We start from the raw sequence: 17,293 nt of genomic DNA, 5'->3' as shown, positions 1-17,293 counted from the left end.
CAGTCCACCACTGCCGAGCTAACAAATTCCGTCAGACCAAGACAATCTATGTATTGATACACATCTTCCCTCCAGTTCCTCCTACTCCCAACTTCTTCGTCTTTAGTTTGCTTTGATCCAACTCTGGGCCTCCACTTTGATATCACAACTTATCCTTTGCGATAACTCACTTTATTCGCTGCCTATTCACTTTGCCCTACGTTTTCCCTCGTCTACCTTCTCTAGCAAGGCACCTATCCTCTTGGTCATCGGCCCACATGGCCGATTTCACGGCTCTATCTCTGCTCACCGTATGCCTCCAAATTGTAACAAGAATCTTCAGCACCTTGGGAACGGCTTACGACCTATCCCAAGAGTTCAAAAACGTACCCGAGGCCATCCGGAACCTGGTTCTTGACGTCAAAGCTGCAGAAGGATACCTTCAAATCATACATCTCAGAGAAGAAAGTAATGGTCTCGCTGGAAATGGCGGCAATCAAGCCCTCGTGGACAACATCCAGGGAGCGCATTGCTGCCTGAAAATCGTCTACGATTTCGCCACCAAGCACGCCAGCAGCATACAGTCTTACAAGTTCTGCCGCCGCCTGATCTACATGATACAGCGTGCAGAAATAATGGAGCATCGCGATCAGCTCAGGAACCGCTTGATCTACCTAAGGCTGCTCCAAGATAGCAGGTATGGGACCTTGCCATATAAGCGGCCTCATTGACAGCTGAGGAATCCGGATTCTCTATTGATGGTGTCTCAGTGGCTGACCGCGCGGGTGTTGTTTAGACCCAATAAATTGAAGAGTGACGACTCCAGCATCAAGCATACCTCATCCGACCCAGGGCCTGTGTCTCCACAAGCCGGTATTATTGTCAACGATACACTCTCGGGTGGACGCCCAGTCCCAAATCACCCAATTCTGGCCAAGCTTTCCCGCTGGCGTTCGAAAAACCCATCCCGCAGGCTCGTCCAAGAGTCGAGACGTGGGGACCCGGAAGAGTCCCAAAGGCTCATCGACGCCGGCGCCGACGTCAATTATCAGTCGCGTGCCGCCGAGCCAATGTTTGACGGGAAAACAGCACTGCACGAAGCCGCGGAAATGGGCCACACGTCCCAGGTTCGGTTCCTGCTCCGCAGCGGTGCAAACCCCAAGCTGCGCACCACGGGCCCGTCGAACACCACGGCGCTGCACCTGGCGGTCATCAACAACCACCTCGCCGTCATTCAGCAGCTTCTCAACACCAATGCCGTCGATGTTGATGCGAAAGACGGCGAGGGCTTTTCGCCGCTGCAGAGGTGCAGAGATCCAGCCGCCATGATCGCTCTCCTGCGGGCTGGAGCGGACCCGAACTGCAGGCTGGCCGGCTCCAGCGAGACGGTACTGCATTGGGCGGCTGGCATGGGACATTTTGCACTTGTGGAAAAGGTCGCAGCCATGGAAGACACCGCTGGCAACTAAGACGGAGGGAGCCTCAGAGGCCGTCGGAGGCCCATTCGTTTATCCTGACGCGACTGGTGTACCCTGAATTTCCCAACTGACAAACCGTCTAGACAAGCTAGACAAGCTGTACAGGCGAGAGATTCAAGCAGTAGCTCCCAGAATTGTAAGTTTTTTTTTTTTTTTTTTTTTTCTCTTCTTTCTTTTTTTTCTTAATTATTCTCTTCATTATTTTAATCTTCCTTCCCCCTCTTTCACATTTCTCTTCTTTTCTTTTTGGTTTTTATGGATTGATCTTGGCGCAGCATACGGCTGGCTTGCAGAAAAAAAAAACAGTCAAGAGACCTAGGTAATTTGGATGTAATCAGGGACTTTTTAAGTCGTAGAGCGCAGTGTAGGTCTTGTGTATCACCGTTTCTGTCGATTCCTTACTAAATTCCCCATAGACTAGAGCCCCCATCAGGCTTATATATAAAAATCTCTTCCATCTGTACGGAGGTGCTGGGCTTTGCAAACTTCATCAAGCTGTCAAAAACGTTTGTTACATCTTGCAAGATTTTCTTTGTGAGTGCTCCACTTGTCATGGGCCGGCGCCGTGGCCGCATGTCAGAAGTGAAAGTTGCCAAACAGGCTTTGAAATTGAACTGAAGATGGACTTCGCAGAGAGAATGAGGGAATCTACAAATTGGGATTGCTCGTGCCAGCGCCTGAATGCTAGTTGGTGGGCACGTGTATGGCTCTCGCCATCAAAGCAAGGGTCGGGAGCTATCCCGCTCAACTGTTTGCACAGCCTTGAAACAGCCTCCACGTTCCAGCTGTGACACAAGCCTACTATTTGCGACTTAGATTAAACAATTAACCTTTGATGAAAACTACCGATCACAAGCCAGCTACTTTGGATCCAATCGCTCTCCAGCAGTCAAGCCAGTGAGGTACCAGAGAGCAGTTGCAATCCCGCATATTCCAGTGGCTATGGTCCTATGCACGATTTTGCAGCCGTTTTTGTTCCACTGGTATTGAAGAAACGACCGTCGAGTTTGAGATCCAAGAAACTCAGGACGTGATGCTAAACTTTCCATAAACAGATGCCGGCCACACCAAGCACAATCAGTACAGTAAGCGCCCACCCCTGCTTTTGGGGGCGACAATTAGCCAATCACTACAGCGCAAAAGGGTTGCCTAATGCAAGTCGCTGCCAACAGCATTATCACGCTGCGACGGCGGACCCCATGACAATCGGCATGGAGGTAAGGCTGTTCGATCAGCCGCACTTCATGGAGCCAATATGGGATAGACAGGCGGGGTAGAAAGTCCTAGGAGGAAACCACGATATGGTCCTTCCCCCATTTCTAGTTTCCCAGCCCCAGCCCCTTTCGACTTGTTCTCGTTTGCTCCTTCTCCCCTCTATCCCAAAACAGCCAAACAAGGACGGGTCCCGTCCCCCCGCAGAATGGCCACAGAACCAGAGCTATCAGAGATGTGGGCTTCGGCCCTGGCCGAGTACGAGCGGGACACGAAGCGCGCGCTCGATCGCAAGATGCTGGAACGCATGCGGGATGTGCTGACCCCAGACGACCTGCTCACCGAGATCGAGGCATCGGACCAAGCATTTCGTGATTTCCGCAATAAGCGAGGCGGGTTGTGGCGCAAGCTCAGCGCCTTTGTCCCGCCGCTCGTCGCCGCGCTCAAGATTGGAATCACGCCCTTGAGCGCATCGGCGGATGCTGTTGGCATCCCGGCCAGTGCTGTGTTTGGGGCATTGTTGCATCTTGTTCGGGTGCGTTTGTTCTGTTTTTGCGCCGAGAATTTGGGGCGTGACTTTTTTTTTAAAAAAAAATTCAAGACTGGCTGACTGTTTGCACAATGATGTGTTAGAGTTGCGAAAACGTCTCCAATGCATTTGATTGGGTTGAAGAGGTTTTTGGCGAGTTGAAACGCTTTCTGGACAGGCTAAAAGTCCTGATGCAAGCACCTTTGCATTCAATCCTGAAGGACCAAGTGATTGCAATACTGGTCTGGTGAGTGCGGCATGGCTGAGAAATCCTTGAATTTATAATCATTCTTATGCTGACTTTGCGACACGACTCTCAGCGTGTTGCGAGTAATCGGCCGTTCTGAGGCCCTTATTCGGGGATCGCACTTTCGTAAGTGTCTCCCTCTTTCAGGGTGCAGAGCGCTACCGCTGATAAAAATGCTGACCCGAATCATCTGCGGGAATTAGGTCAATATCTAAGAGTTACGTTCCTCGGCAAGGATGAAAAGACCACAAAAATTATCGGCGATTTCAACAAGCTTGTGGCAAACGAACACTTGATCGAAGTCTCCTTGACTCTGGCTACTGCCCAGAAGATTGAGGACAAGCAAGACACAAACACGGCTGATATCAGGAATGATATACAAGCGGTCCAAACCGCCATAAAAGGTGGGTGGATGGATCATGATTCGGCACGGTTGATATCTGAAAGTAGACACTGACATGCCCATAGAAGGACAAGAGCAGGAGACGGCAGCACAGATCCAAGAAAGATTAGAACGTATCCTATGTGGAACTACCGCTGTGCATGAGGTGCAAGAGACTTATCACCGAATCAAGAAGGATCTACTTCAAGGCACTGGTGTGAGTTTTGCCAGCTATCCACGGGTGTATTGCTGGCTGTCTCGGTACTGACGCCCAACTTCAAATCTAGGCTTGGCTAAGAGACGAGCCCATTTTCCAATCATGGATCAAGCACCAAGCCAGCATTCTTTGGATCTTTGGTGGGCCAGGCTCGGGCAAATCCTACCTATCCACCTGGATTACGATGCAATTGACAGAGAATCTGATTGACCCCGAGTACACGCGAGATAGTTCCGTGGCCTATTTCTTCGTCAAGGAAAACAACAAGGATCTTCGGAATGCCAACAACATATTAAAAACGCTGGCCTGGCAGCTGTGCGAACAGGATGCTCATTTCAAAGCCCACGTAGCTGCAGCGTGCAAGGGCAACAAAAATCCCACGTTTACGCCCGAAGATACGTGGGAGAATCTTTTCCTGAGCTATTATAACGGCAAGGAGCCAGTTCCGACCAAGGCAACGATCATCATCGACGGGTTGGACGAAGCCCCCCGCGAAACAAGACAAATCATTCTCGGCTTCCTCAAACGACTCGTATCAGCGTCACGCTCGACGGACCGCGTATCAATACAGTTCGCAGTAGTGGGACGCAACGACTTGCGCAACGATATGGATTTTACGCGACAGGAAAAGTTCTACCTCATCAAGGTCGACAAAACAAAGAACCAAAACGACATTGACAGCTACGTGCGGCGGAGACTTGAGGACGTCGAAATCCTGCGGCGTATGCGAAAGATGAAGCCGCGCGGGAAACAGGATGCCAACGCCGCGGGCGCGCGCATCAAGAAACGCATTCTCGCCGGTGCCGATGGCGTGTTCCTGTGGGCGAGGTTGCTGATCAAGATGATCCTTAATAAGGACCTTGCGCAAATCGAAGAAATCCTCCGCGAACCACCCGAAACACTCGATGATATGATCGAATCGGTGCTGGACCGTATGGCGAGTGACAAGGATCTCGGGCACCAGTTGCTCAGGAAGATGTTGCTTTATGTGGTCTATGTGCAGCGGCCGCTTCGTTTTGGCGAGCTGAACGAGTTTTTAAGTCTGCCGGACAGGAAACCCAACCTGCTGCTCTGGGAGAGGACTCGGGGTGTACTTTCGGCCGTTTTCGATCTGCGATTCCCTGGCGACCAAGACCCAGATGAGATACAGGATGATGACGAAGAGGAAAACGAACTCGAAGGCTCTGGTGACGAGAAGGGGAATGACGATGGGTCTGACCAGTCCGACGACGAGGAGGATGGGTTTGATTTTACCGGGGATGACGAAGACGAAGACACTGGCGCCGATGACAGTGACAACCAAGAAATCTTCGCGCCCGTCGCCTCGCACCGCCTCCGCACATCATGGGAAGTACAACTTCGCCGACAAAACACGACGACACAGTATCAGACATACCTCAACGACGCTCAGATCAAGACCGAGATCACCTTTTGCCACGCCCGTTTTAAGGACTACCTACAGCGGGAAGGTCGCTCCCGGAACCGTACCAAGTTGGTGCACGCCATCATCCCGGAGACCGAAAGGGTGCATATTGAAATTACCATGATGTGCCTTGAAGTCTTCATGCTGGAATACTCGCTCAAAGATCACAGCAAGTACCTGGTTGATTATCCTCTCAACTACCTCGGCTTCCACCTTCGTCGTGTAGACCTCGAAAAGGTTTCGGACTTGGAGTTTGGCAAGATCATCAAAGGCCTTTATTGGCTCTTTGGTACTAAACGGGGATCGGTTTGCTTTGTTTTGGCAAACCAGGACTATGACCTTGATGGCACACGCTCCAGCGAGAGCGCCTTTTCTCGGAATTGGGTGACGAGTGTGGAGAATCTGAAGCTCGTACAGACTTGGTTCCGCGAGGCAACTTCGCGCAGTACCAGCGTGGACCTCGACCAAAAAGCTCGAGTTTGGATTCAGGCTGCGTCAGAAAGCTATGCCGAGCTGCTGAAATGCGTCATGATGGCGGCCAGCAACAGCTGGCTCACTAAACCGGGCTATGACAGCGATGAATATCGTGTCAAAGGCTACTTCCCGTGTTGGTTGATGGAAGGATGGCTAAGTTTGGTAAGTAGAGTCAAAACAGACCGCTATGGACGACCGAGAGTTGAAAGCATACACTGACGATTGACACATTTTGCAGGCCGAGACAGGTGAAATTTCGACCCAGCTAGAAGGTCTAGACTACGCTTACGACAATATAACGTTTCTGAGGCGGGCCACTTCCTCCCATCTCAAGCACGTTGCGATGTGGGCCGGACTAGAGCGGGATACGCACTGGCACACCTGCCTAGGGTGGATGCTCATGGAGGGAAAACACTTTACCGAAGCCATCGCGCATTATGACATGGCCATCCAGCTCAGCCCCAAGGACGCTTGGGTTGCGATGGAAGGTAGAGCCCGCTGCCACGGAAGCATGGAAGAATACCAAGAGGCAATTGACTGGCAGAGGCGAGCGATCGAGTCCCTGCCCGAAGGTATGAAGAGCATCGGGGCTTTTCTGTACCCCCGTATCGCGGAGTGGGCCGCGCAGCTGGGGGATGAGGATGCCTCGTTCGAGGCGGCCGAGCTCGGCATCCAGATCGACGCGTACAGTCTGCTTGCGCAGGTACGCTACATCGAGGCCCTGTGGCGTAGGGACGACTGGGACCATCTGATGTACATTTTCGACTGGCTGAACAGGCAGAGCACCGATGATGAACGCGGGTACAGCTGGTTTGTGCGGCTTCTGCTGGGGGGAGAGTATATCTTGGGCGAGTTGGGTGAGGCCTGCCGCCAAAAAGGACAGCCAACGTGGGTGCTCGACGCTCTGGGCGTGGTGGAGGAGCAGGTCCTGAAGAGCAGCTCCAGGGACGACGCGAGGAACGTGTCATGGTGGTCATACCACCTGATGTGGTTTTACAACCAGTGGTATGACGATTGCGCCGACCAGGTCATCCGGCTGGGCGAGCGACTCCTGGACTCGCTCAAGCAGCTCTCACCCGAGCTGCAGCGATCGTGGGAAACTGAGCGCAGCTGGGCCGTCAACAAGCTGGCGGGGCTGTACTACGACAAGGCGGTGGCGACTTGGGACGAGGGCCGCGGGATGACCAAGGCGACGGTGTTTGCAAACAAGATCAAGATGCTTGCCGTCAGCGTGCCCACGAGCACGGCCGAGGGATTCGAGGGCTTCGACTTCTTCCACAAGGACTACCCAGCACTGCTGTGGGGTCGTTGGCTGAGGGACTTTCTCAAAGCTGACGAAAATGCATGGAGAGAGTCGTTCAAAGCGCGACTGCTCGAGGAGATGAAGAGTTTGGACGACGACGATCCGGCAAACGACACCAGCGGCATGGCCACGTTGGCCGTGAGCTTGTTTCATGCAGGGGATAGGAAGAACGCCGCGGCGCTGTTGGCTATTTTGTTTCAACCACTAGAGACCTATGAGCCTGAAGGGGAGGACAAAGATGAGGAGAGCGAGCAGGAACAAGGTGTTGGTGATGATGATGACGAAGCGACGAAAGAGGATGATGTGCAACAGGACGAGGCAGAGTACAGCGAAATAGCGGATACAGACGATTCTTGGGAGGATGTGGAGGGAGAGGAGAAGGAAGAAGCAAGACCTAAAAAGGTCAGAATACAGGAGCCAGTCAACGACGAGGCAAAGGAGCAAGACAGCAAAGACGAAGAAGTGCAGCAAACCGTCAACCACACAGCAGAAAAAGAAGAGCAGGAACCGGAAACACTGGCAAGGTCCACCGGAGAACCAGAAACGACAACGACAACAGCACTCCTAGCACCACCAGGGCCAGGCCACCTGATCCGACGCAAGACGATGCCGGGCGACGTGCTAGCCCTCAACGTAGAGCAGGGGAGCTGGGCGTACACGTGCAACAATTGCAGGCGCGACGCCTCGGAAGTCGAGGAGCTATACTTTTGCGAGGTCTGCTACCAGACGCACTGGTGCGGCGAGTGCCTGGCCATGGTGCGCGACCGTACACTGCAGCCTGGCCTGGCCGCCAACGCCTGCAACCCGGCCCACGACATGTACCGCGCGTGGCCCATCGACGCCGAGGCCAGGGATCTGGCTGCCGTCTACATGGATGGCGGTGCCACGCTGAGGAGGGAGTGGTTGGAGGAGCTCAGGGCCAGGTGGCTCGGGGTTGGGGCTTGAAAGTTGGGATGGGGGCGACGGCCATGATCGGGTGACAGATCGACCCGGGAGCTTGGATAAGGGTGGGGTTATGCGATGCTTGTCCTGAAGCTTGTATTTTGTCGCGACCTGGGGTCACGTCTAGCCTCTTTGCGGACATGACAAGTCTCGCGAAACTTTAAACGGCGCTTATATCTCCTCGCGCCCAGTGAAATTGGCTACTGTACATGTTTAGTTTACTAAAAAAAGGCACGTACCAAAAGAATGTAGATATGAAACAGCCTTAGTGTTTGCAATCAGTCAGGGCAAAGCAGGCGGTGCTGAATCGGGTAACAGAACATGGGTATATTAATACCCGCAAACTCTAAATCGACCTGCAGACTCAAGACCTCTGCTACCTTTGCCGGGCTTATCTGGCCTCTAGTATAGCGGCATGTTGTTGACTACGACGTAGCTCCAGGTCTTTCTACAGAGCTTGCGTGTCAGCAAGGGGATCAAATTCTAGACGCTTGCCATCCCGACTCGAGTCTCAGGCCCCGCTCCACAGTTTGAGATGGTTTCCAACGGGGGACGGGGGGTGTTCATGAGCGGTGGTTACGCGTTTCGGAAACCTTGAACAACTGTCAGGACTGGGCTCCCTTGGCCATTGGGTATGAGCGCGAAGAGGAGTATATAAGAACAGGATAAACGACATTTGACTTGGCAATCTCAATCATCATATGTCGTCGCCGGTCTCACCACATTTATAATCACACCATAACTACTGGATAGTTTCATCACCGCCGTCGCAAGCTCACTCGACTTTTTATATAATTACCCACCCAAAAAAATGAAGACTTCAATTGCCGCTTTTCTGGTCGGGGCCCTTTTTGCCCCCATGGCTCTGGCAGGCCTGACCACTTCAATTTGCAACAGTATCGGAGGCAAAAATCTCGGGGATGATTCAATCTGCAGAAAGGCCGGCGCTAAAGCCCTGGGCAAAGGAGTAAGTTCTTAGACCTTGTGATGAGCGGCTTCGGTAGATTGATTTTCCTTTTTGTTTCGAGAGAGAGAGGGAACAAGACAAAAAAAAAAGTAATAAAATGCTAACAAAACTATCTACCTAGTTATGTTGCTTCGACAGAAGTAATGCTCTAGTTCTGGAGAAATACACCGCTAACTGCGACGATCTGTCGGGGACTGTCCAGGCTCTTAACAATCCTTGTTCATGAAGCATGTACCATACCTAGTTTACTTGGCTAGTCGGGAGGGCATTTTAACAAAGAGGACTTAATTCGTTATTTCTGGCAAAATAAAATGACCGTTGATTAAGACGATTATACAAAAAAAGGTCCTCGTATACAATCCAGGTGACCTAGGCACAAAGTTCGTTGGCAAAGTCGGGTGCGGGCTGCGTGGGGGCATACGAATAAATTGGAATGTGATTTTTGAAAACTAGGATGCCGTGTTTATTCGCCGTCAAAGAAACCCAAAGGATGAATAGGACCAAGGTGCTACACCAACCCTTCTGCTGCTCAGGAGTTGGTGCTAAAGATTAACCTGTGCTGCGTGAATGCCCATGTACCAACCAAAGCTTGATTGGCCGGTATGGGTAGGCGATAACATCTACCACGTATTCCTCGACTTGAAAGAAAGAAAAGCTGTGACCGTGGGTGAACAACTGCAGTAAAGCGCTATACATATGGGCGACGATAAGGGGCTGGGGCGTCTTGTTGGTTGTTGCCCGAACTTTTGCATCCTCAGTGGCCCCGGCGTATAGGAAGGCGACACCGTTTACTTTTACAGCCACGTTCCTTGGAAAGCCTACTCCGTTCAAAACCTACCATCCAATAGACCTTCGTCCGCCTTTCAGAGTGAGTCATTGTCAACGGAGCCGGTCTTTGTATTTAGTGCTCGCCTGGAGCATAGGTTGGTGTTTGCTGGCAGCAAATCAATGAACAACACGGGTCCAACCCATAAAAAATGGCCAGTAGGTCGTTTCGCCGCCGCTCCTGAGCATCAGTCTCTGGTCCTCCTACCAAATCCATCACAAACCCATTGCACAGAACCATGGTTTCCAAAAGCAACCACCTGTCCATACGAGGCCTTGACTTTGCACGAGTCTACTGTTTATAATCATTCTCCAAGACCATGCTGGATTGATATTGTTTTGTGCTTCAGGACGCCAAATTCCTCAACCTCTCTAGCGCCCTGTGTAAGGTAGCCGTTCGACTGCAAAGACCATACGAAAGCGGTCCCCGCGCACGCCCCGTCACCCTCATTCGTGTGTCAAAGGCAGAGGGCAAATCGTCTATCCAAGCGACTGCTGGTACTAACTTTATGACGACCAGGCAAACCCAACCTACTGATACATCCGCAAGCGCAGGTTGTAGCAACCAAGAAGATTACCGGAAAGGACATCGACCTTGATACACTCAAAGTGGTGTCGTATCCGTAGGAAGAGGGGGTTGGGTGGCATCGCAACCAACATCCTCGTGGATACCAAAAGGAGAACAAAATTTACTGTTTGAAGAGCATAGTACCTGCCTTGCACTGCTGTCACCCACTATTGGCCATTACTTTACCACGTACCTCATGGTAGCATTGCATGACATGTAATTACGTTCCTTTCGGGGTCATATGTCTGCACCTTCTGGCGACGAACCTGGCTTTCTCAATACCTCTCTGTACTCTGTTGCAAACGAGCAATGAATGGCCTCGCCTGTTTGGGGGATGCCTAGAGAGAGAAAAAAACAACATAAACCAAACACCATTTTTGCACGGATATTAAAAGGCCGCTTGACCTGTCTGGAAATCTATCGGCCTCCATCAATTAGTTTGTCTTATCATCCAACTCCTTTATGTGCCTTTCTCAAGCACAGTTCCCAGCTTTGTCCATCTCTTCGGTTGCCATCCCTCACCTTCAAAATGTGCGAGAAGATTAAAATGGTATATGATTGTGGCCACTATAGTGGAGTCGAAGTCTGGAAACCTCCAAATCCCGCGGATTGCCAAGCCGCCGTCAGTGCCAATCGCCGGTGTCAAATCACCAACACACTACTGCACTGCCCGACAGAATGGGCCACATATCGCTGCAAAATTCCCGGATGGTGCCAGGGTACTCTTGTGTGCAAGTTGAAAAATCTGCAAGAGAGCGGGTTTAGTTGCTGCATTTGCAATCGGAGGAGCCTCGGGAGAGAATGCGCATGCTCGCACCCCGCTTGTATCAACTGCGAGACTCTAATCGAGTAAGTTGCGCCGTCAATCTGGTGTGCCGAGCCTTTGGCTGATCAGGTGTGTTACATGTATGCAGCGGGATAGAAGTAAACAACCAACCGACGTACATGCAATATGAGCAACCAGAATTGCAGTATACGGGTTATGAGGGATATGAGAGATATGAGGAATACGAAGGGTATGAGGGGGATGACGAGCAGGTTAACGCAAACAGGTGAATGCAGGTCTGCTTAACAAGGTTTTCAGACGCGTCTTGCGGGCTCGGGCTGCTAATGAAGGCTTGGGGCTACGGGATAAATTGAAATTTTGGAATAATATTTAAAATATCCCTCCCTTCCCTTCAGCGTGTGCTCCAGTATCCATTCACCTGCCAAGGTTCTCAAAAGCTTATCATACCCAGGGGCCTTTGGTATTGTCATTCTAAAGATCAGGAACAAAGATGATCGAGAAACAATGCGAATGGCGTAGGTTTCTTTCTACCTAACTAGGTAGGTAGATAGGTGCCCGCCTATTTAGCCAGACTTAGAATTAGGGGGCAGCTACAATGCGTTGTTGCACTACCCCTCTCCAAAATAAGAAAGAAAGGCAAATAAGGGAGAAAGAACAAGATCATGCTTTCCTGCTCTCTTCCGTCATCATTTGCTCAGTTAACTCACATTGCCGGAAAGCCAGAAAACTCACCTTGGAGCCATTGTTGGATTTTGAGCAAATACCTCGACGTCACCTTCCTTCGTCTCACAATTCTTTGAGCAATAGCATACTGCAGCTTGACCTGAGCTTTCTTCTGGATGAGCGACCACCGTGACCCTCGACTATATAAGCGGGAAATCGTGCAACTCGACTCCCTTGGCCACAAGAGCAGGCGCATCCATACGTGGATCCCAGACCCTAGCCTCCTGGGTCTCCGGGTTCATAAATCCAATGTCGAGCCAAGGCATAGTACTGTACACTGCGCCCGGCTGGCAACGTTCCCAGGCGTCAGGCAGAGGCCCGAGCCGCGGGTCTTCCCGGTGGTCTCCCGGTTCGTCAAAATTGACGAACAAGAGTTGCTTCTGATGCACGGCGACCATACAGTTGTCTGGCAAAGGGCCAAGGAAGGAGCAGGCGTCATTCATGGCGTCTACGTACGCCTCTCCGACCACGATGTATCTGTCATCTTCCTGTTGGCGAAGGACCATTGCTGAGTTGCAGCCCAGTAGCGCGCAGACGATGTCACCTGGTTGATTAGATGGATTAGCAAGTCTTGGTTTCTGATAGGTTGTGTTTTTTTTCCTTTTTTTGAATAGAAAGGACGTACCGGGCTTGCTTCCCGGTGGTCCGAGCCCAATGTGGCCGTCAGTCAGTGTTATCAGAGAGCGCGATTTGCTCATAGAGGCCATCAAGCTAACCGCCACCATTTTTCTAATATCAGTGAACTCGTTCAGCTCGACCTTTCGGAAGTCGCAGTACTCCTCTCGTGCGTTTGCAAGCGGATAGAGCCTCGAGGCAAAATGTCTTTCCCTCACCCTCCCTCCGAGCAAGGTCATAACAAAGGCGTCCAACACAGTGCCGCCACCCACATAAGGCTTCTTGGCGGCGCCCTCGGGCTCCCACGCCAGGATCTGCCGCAGCACGTCGATCGTGGCGGTGGGTGCGACGGGCCCGGCCGATTCCACGAACCCAAACGCCCTGCCAGTGACCTTGAGGATTTCAGGACATGGGTGCAGGGCCCAGGCGCGGGACTGGCCGCTCACAAAGCCGTTGCCATTGAGCGGGAGCGTCTTTCGCGGAACAGACCAGTCTGGAACCCAGGTTGGGAGCCCTGGGATGCCTGGGCTGCCCTCGTCGTATTCACACTCGCCAAGCTGTACGAGGTGCGACGAGGCGCTCAAAGTTGTGGTGAACGTGTTTCGGTATACCTCAGTGGCCGTCAGTGAATAGTCCGGGGTAATGAGAGCGGCCAATTCTCTGGGCAGGACACCCAATGCGCCATAGATCTTGTCGTGAGGGTCGAAGCACTTGCGCGTCCGCAAGAGTTGGAGGCGTTCTTCCCACGACGTCAAGTTCAGGTTTGGGCCCATCATCGTCGCAATAAGGTGTACACGCTGTCTCGCATCCTCTGACCCCGGACCCAGGTTATGCAGAAGCGGCGTGGCCGCAACAGCCTGGTTGATGGAGAAGAACCACAAGGCAGTGGCGAAATCGCCCAAGCGCATTTCATCATCTCCGCATTTGATAATACTGGTACCCGCGTCTGCCAACTGAACCTCTTGCACAATCCACAGGCGCTCGAAGTAGGGTCGATTAATAAGGGCGCTGATGGCTACTATTTGCTCCGGGGTAAAATGGTCGTCGTGCAATCTATAAGCCCTATCTTTGACATTCGCATCCGGAGTAGGTACGGGGTTGCCGCCCTCCACCACAGCGACATCGTGGCTTATTCCCTTGAAAGCGGCGATGGCCATCTCGCTGCCATCCGCTCCGTGACCCAGCCAAGCAATAACTCGGCGAGCCTGCCTGTAAATCGAGGCCATTCGGGCGATCTGAAATGACTTTTCGGCGTTATTGGCTTGATCGATGCAAATGCTGTCAATCCAAAGAGCACGTGGCTGGTCCGTGTCTCTCAAGACTCTGAGTGCTCCGGCAAGGTTCACGGTAATAAAAACTTGAGCCAATTTCACTTCTTGGCCAGAGTCTGAAGGTTGGACAAAGGCCATCTCCCTGTCTGTCGACGACCCCCAGACGTAGGACAGCGCTTCGTATTGTGGGTCTTCCGGTTCCCGTGAGAACTGCGTTGGCGGCAAGATGCTATCGGATTGGGATACAGGGTGTTTCCAACTCGTGGTGCCTTTCCAACCTGGATTCCAGGGCGGTCCATGGCTCTCTGCTGCGGGCTGAAAGTACAACAGTCGATTGTTGAGAGTCCTTCGGACGGAGCAATTGGGGGGCAAGGCTGGCTGGATCAGAGCCTTTGGTATGTGATGTGGGCTCCATGGTTCCCGGAGCTCTGGCTCTCTAAGCTGGACGATGCGCAGCTGTAGGACTAATGGGTCATACAGTTGCCCTGGCAGAAGGATGGCCAGTCTGATCTCCCCTTTGGAGGCGTCCAGAGGCTCGTATCTGTATTCGGTAGTGTGATCCACTCCTGAATGAGCGCATCTCTATGGATTAGTTTCGTTGCGGCCAATGCAGAGGTTACTGAGCGCCGGAATATAAAAAAAGCGAAAAAAAAAACGGGATGTATACCGCAAGGAGGGGCCTCCGTGGCGGAGCGTGGCGGGGTCGGGGCAGCCGAGCTCCGGGTCGGGCTCCGGGCAGAATTTCCTGGCATTGCCAGAGTCTAGCTTCCTGAACGGGCAGGATTGAGCCGAGTTTGATGAAATCGTTCAAGTAGAGACTTTGTTAGATGTGTGCGTAGGGAGCTTGCAACCACGAAGTGAGAAGAAGATGTGCCTTGCCGGGGAGCGGGGTTTCAGCCTGACATCCATCTTGGCCGACAACTCCCCACTGCTGCGTAATGGTCAAGTCAATATATCAACCCTTGTCCAAGTACTGGCGGTTACATTTTCATCGTCGCTTCAATTTTTCTGCACGTTCGAAAACTATCCCTGCTCTCGCGCGAATCCCGCAACGACTTCTCGGCGGCATGCACAATACTCGTAAAAGTAAACCGGCGCCTCTTTTCATTTCGACTAACCCGAAAGCCTTGCGCCAGCCTTGAGCTATTGGCAGAGGAACCCGTAACTGGAGGCGGCATCGCGGCCTTTGCCCATCGCTGGTTTAACCGCAAAATTGCAAGCGGCTTCGGGTGGGATTTACGGGGCTTCCAGGTGGAGAGGGAGGGGGACAGGCCCTTCTTGAAGAAAGCGAGCCAACCGACTGGCTTTACAAATACGATCCATAGCGGCGTCGAATGGGATAACTGTCCGTTGGTCGTAAAATGGGCGGCGGACGATAGATTTGCTGGGAATAAAACACTGTTCTTCCTGTCTGAAGTGAAATAACGTTATGGATTCGGTGGTGGATGTGGATCAATCAATTGAGCGTGGAGAGGAGTGGGGCGTCAAGCGACCAATGATTGGTTAGGTTTGGGTCTCATCTGCTCCATTCCTAATTCGGCTTTCACTGGTTTCGCCAGGGGAGACCAGACGAGATGCCGTATATTCCAGTTGGTAAGTTAGGTTATGTATGTTTGTATGTATCAGACCTTTGGTTGAACAATCATTATATATTCCTGAAAGATTATTTCAAAAATTGTGCTAGCAAAATAAGTGCACTTATCCCAGTCAGACCAGCCATGCCTGCCGAAGCCCTTCAAGGAACGGTCCTGGTTTAAGTTGGACAGGGTAGATGCCATGGATCCACCTGCAAAGAAAAAAAGAGAAACAGAAAAAGATCACCCTCCATCAACATCATCAATCATGCAAATTTCGACTTCAAGTTGTCGTACAGGACCTGAGTAATCGGCAACACGCTGCCGTGCCTCAAGTTCTTGGGGAAGTTGGTCCTGTCGCTCACCGACCAGCCAGAGTTCTTCGTCGGGTCGACAGCATTCTCATAAGGCCAGTACCCGTCGGCGCCGTAGTGGTCCAGGAGGACGTGAGCCTTGCCCTGGACCTGGTTGTCCCAGAACGGTGCCGGCCCCTCGACGCCCGAGTCGATGATCGCGCTGGGGCCGCCCTCCCTGGTGAAGTTCCCGTGCAGGCCGTCGACGCCGTGGTCGACAAAGACGGTCTTGAGCGTCTCGTCCTTCATGAAGCGGATGAACTCCGTGTCGCTGCCGGGCACGGGGAGGATGGCGAGGTCGATGACGTCCGTGGGGCTCAGGTCGATGTAGGTGTGGGGAGGCGTGAAGGTGATAAAGTCGCTCGTGTGGGCGTATCGGATCACGGTGTGCGACGGCGCGCCGGTGTGTCCTGGGTCCGATGCCGGGTACTGTTATGCAACGCCAAGGTTAGACGTCGTGCGAGAGGGGGTGGTAGGATGAGGGGAGTGATCTTACAAATTTGGATGCCCAGTGAACCATGTATTGCTCTGTATTTGGGTTTATTTGTTAGCATGTTGGGATTGGCCCTCAGACAAGAGTGTCGTGCCAATCATGCGATGAGAAACCCAGAGACAAAGACTTACGCATCAATGGATCCCACAAAGCCTCGGGAGCCCATACCATGCCAGCAGTGTCATCTTCAACAGTCACAAGCCGCTCATTCTGCCAGTTGACGAGATCGGTGCTTTCCCAGACAAAAATACCCCTAGAGCCATTGCGCTGCGCAAGATCCCAAGTTGTCTATACCCAGAGGGCAAGAATATTAGCCGTCATGTTCCCCATTCAGAGCCTAAAGGGTATCGTCAAAGCCGTACTCACTTTTGCTATGTCCAGGTCCGTCCCGATGACGTACCACTTCTTGCCAGCCTCAGCACCGCCACCGGCCACAATGTTCGGATCGCGTACACCCCCAGTGCCCTGGGTCGGCTTGATGACTGGGGTGCCATTGTTCAAGGGGCTAAAGGAGAGCGCGTCGTTTCCATTGCTAAGGTAAAAGTAGACGGACGGCTCGTCGCCCAGGAAAAAGGTTCCCAGATATCCGACGAGGCTCGGGTCTGCAGCCAAACTGGGGGTGGCGAGGAGGGCGGCACCCAGTATGGATCCCAGTGTTGGGAGGCTGATATCTCTGAGGAAGGAACGCATTGTGCACTCAAGACACTTTAGGGATTATTTTTTTAAAAGATAGTAAAAAAGTTTGTTATTGCTGATAAAGAAAGTGGTATTGTTGTTAAAGAAAGTAATGGCTCGTTTGCCGGAATCCCAAAGTTGAAGAGGCGTGGTCTTGAGAGCACTGAGGGACCAGAGCAACAACCGAGCGATGGACGTAACCTTCTACCCCCCATATATACCCAATCCCAAAGAGGCACCGACAATTGCACCTGGT

The 17,293-nt window shown here is 52.2% G+C and overlaps 7 protein-coding genes across 7 annotated transcripts; 5 read left to right on the top strand and 2 right to left on the bottom strand.

The window, feature by feature from the left end:
• Window positions 1–257: 257 nt before the first annotated feature.
• Window positions 258–1,448, top strand: MGG_00566 (uncharacterized protein; the record flags this gene model as incomplete). The annotated part of the gene is made up of 2 exons (XM_003718433.1): window positions 258–676; window positions 776–1,448. The coding sequence occupies 2 exons, from the start codon at window positions 258–260 to the stop codon at window positions 1,446–1,448; spliced, it is 1,092 nt and encodes a 363-aa protein (XP_003718481.1).
• Window positions 1,449–2,691: 1,243 nt separating this feature from the next.
• On the top strand, window positions 2,692–8,516 carry MGG_00567 (uncharacterized protein). The gene is made up of 7 exons (XM_003718432.1): window positions 2,692–3,204; window positions 3,303–3,445; window positions 3,519–3,571; window positions 3,649–3,849; window positions 3,914–4,044; window positions 4,115–6,103; window positions 6,180–8,516. The coding sequence occupies exons 1-7, from the start codon at window positions 2,878–2,880 to the stop codon at window positions 8,187–8,189; spliced, it is 4,854 nt and encodes a 1,617-aa protein (XP_003718480.1). The 5' UTR covers window positions 2,692–2,877; the 3' UTR covers window positions 8,190–8,516.
• Window positions 8,517–8,997: 481 nt separating this feature from the next.
• MGG_17425 (uncharacterized protein) lies at window positions 8,998–9,480 on the top strand (the record flags this gene model as incomplete). Its single annotated transcript, XM_003718431.1, has 2 exons — window positions 8,998–9,153; window positions 9,275–9,480. The coding sequence occupies 2 exons, from the start codon at window positions 8,998–9,000 to the stop codon at window positions 9,377–9,379; spliced, it is 261 nt and encodes an 86-aa protein (XP_003718479.1). The 3' UTR covers window positions 9,380–9,480.
• A 240-nt stretch (window positions 9,481–9,720) lies between these two features.
• On the top strand, window positions 9,721–10,605 carry MGG_17424 (uncharacterized protein; the record flags this gene model as incomplete). The annotated part of the gene is made up of 3 exons (XM_003718430.1): window positions 9,721–9,753; window positions 10,329–10,431; window positions 10,541–10,605. 3 exons carry the CDS (start codon window positions 9,721–9,723, stop codon window positions 10,603–10,605), a joined length of 201 nt encoding a protein of 66 aa, XP_003718478.1.
• Window positions 10,606–11,075: 470 nt separating this feature from the next.
• Window positions 11,076–11,602, top strand: MGG_17423 (uncharacterized protein; the record flags this gene model as incomplete). Its single annotated transcript, XM_003718429.1, has 2 exons — window positions 11,076–11,395; window positions 11,461–11,602. The coding sequence occupies 2 exons, from the start codon at window positions 11,076–11,078 to the stop codon at window positions 11,600–11,602; spliced, it is 462 nt and encodes a 153-aa protein (XP_003718477.1).
• Window positions 11,603–11,604: 2 nt separating this feature from the next.
• Window positions 11,605–15,347, bottom strand: MGG_00569 (uncharacterized protein). Its single transcript, XM_003718428.1, has 3 exons — window positions 14,610–15,347; window positions 12,682–14,508; window positions 11,605–12,600 (listed from the first exon to the last, which is right to left on the bottom strand). Exons 1-3 carry the CDS (start codon window positions 14,692–14,694, stop codon window positions 12,197–12,199), a joined length of 2,316 nt encoding a protein of 771 aa, XP_003718476.1. The 5' UTR covers window positions 14,695–15,347; the 3' UTR covers window positions 11,605–12,196.
• Window positions 15,348–15,782: 435 nt separating this feature from the next.
• Window positions 15,783–17,052, bottom strand: MGG_00570 (uncharacterized protein; the record flags this gene model as incomplete). Its single annotated transcript, XM_003718427.1, has 4 exons — window positions 15,783–16,298; window positions 16,366–16,397; window positions 16,494–16,650; window positions 16,729–17,052. 4 exons carry the CDS (start codon window positions 17,050–17,052, stop codon window positions 15,783–15,785), a joined length of 1,029 nt encoding a protein of 342 aa, XP_003718475.1.
• Window positions 17,053–17,293: the final 241 nt, after the last annotated feature.

The sequence above is a fragment of the Pyricularia oryzae genome, chromosome 5, assembly GCF_000002495.2.
Source record: "Pyricularia oryzae 70-15 chromosome 5, whole genome shotgun sequence".
NCBI classification, from domain to species: Eukaryota; Fungi; Ascomycota; class Sordariomycetes; order Magnaporthales; family Pyriculariaceae; genus Pyricularia; species Pyricularia oryzae.
Note: the sequence above shows the minus strand (reverse complement) of the source record. Positions and strands in the feature narration are given on the sequence as shown.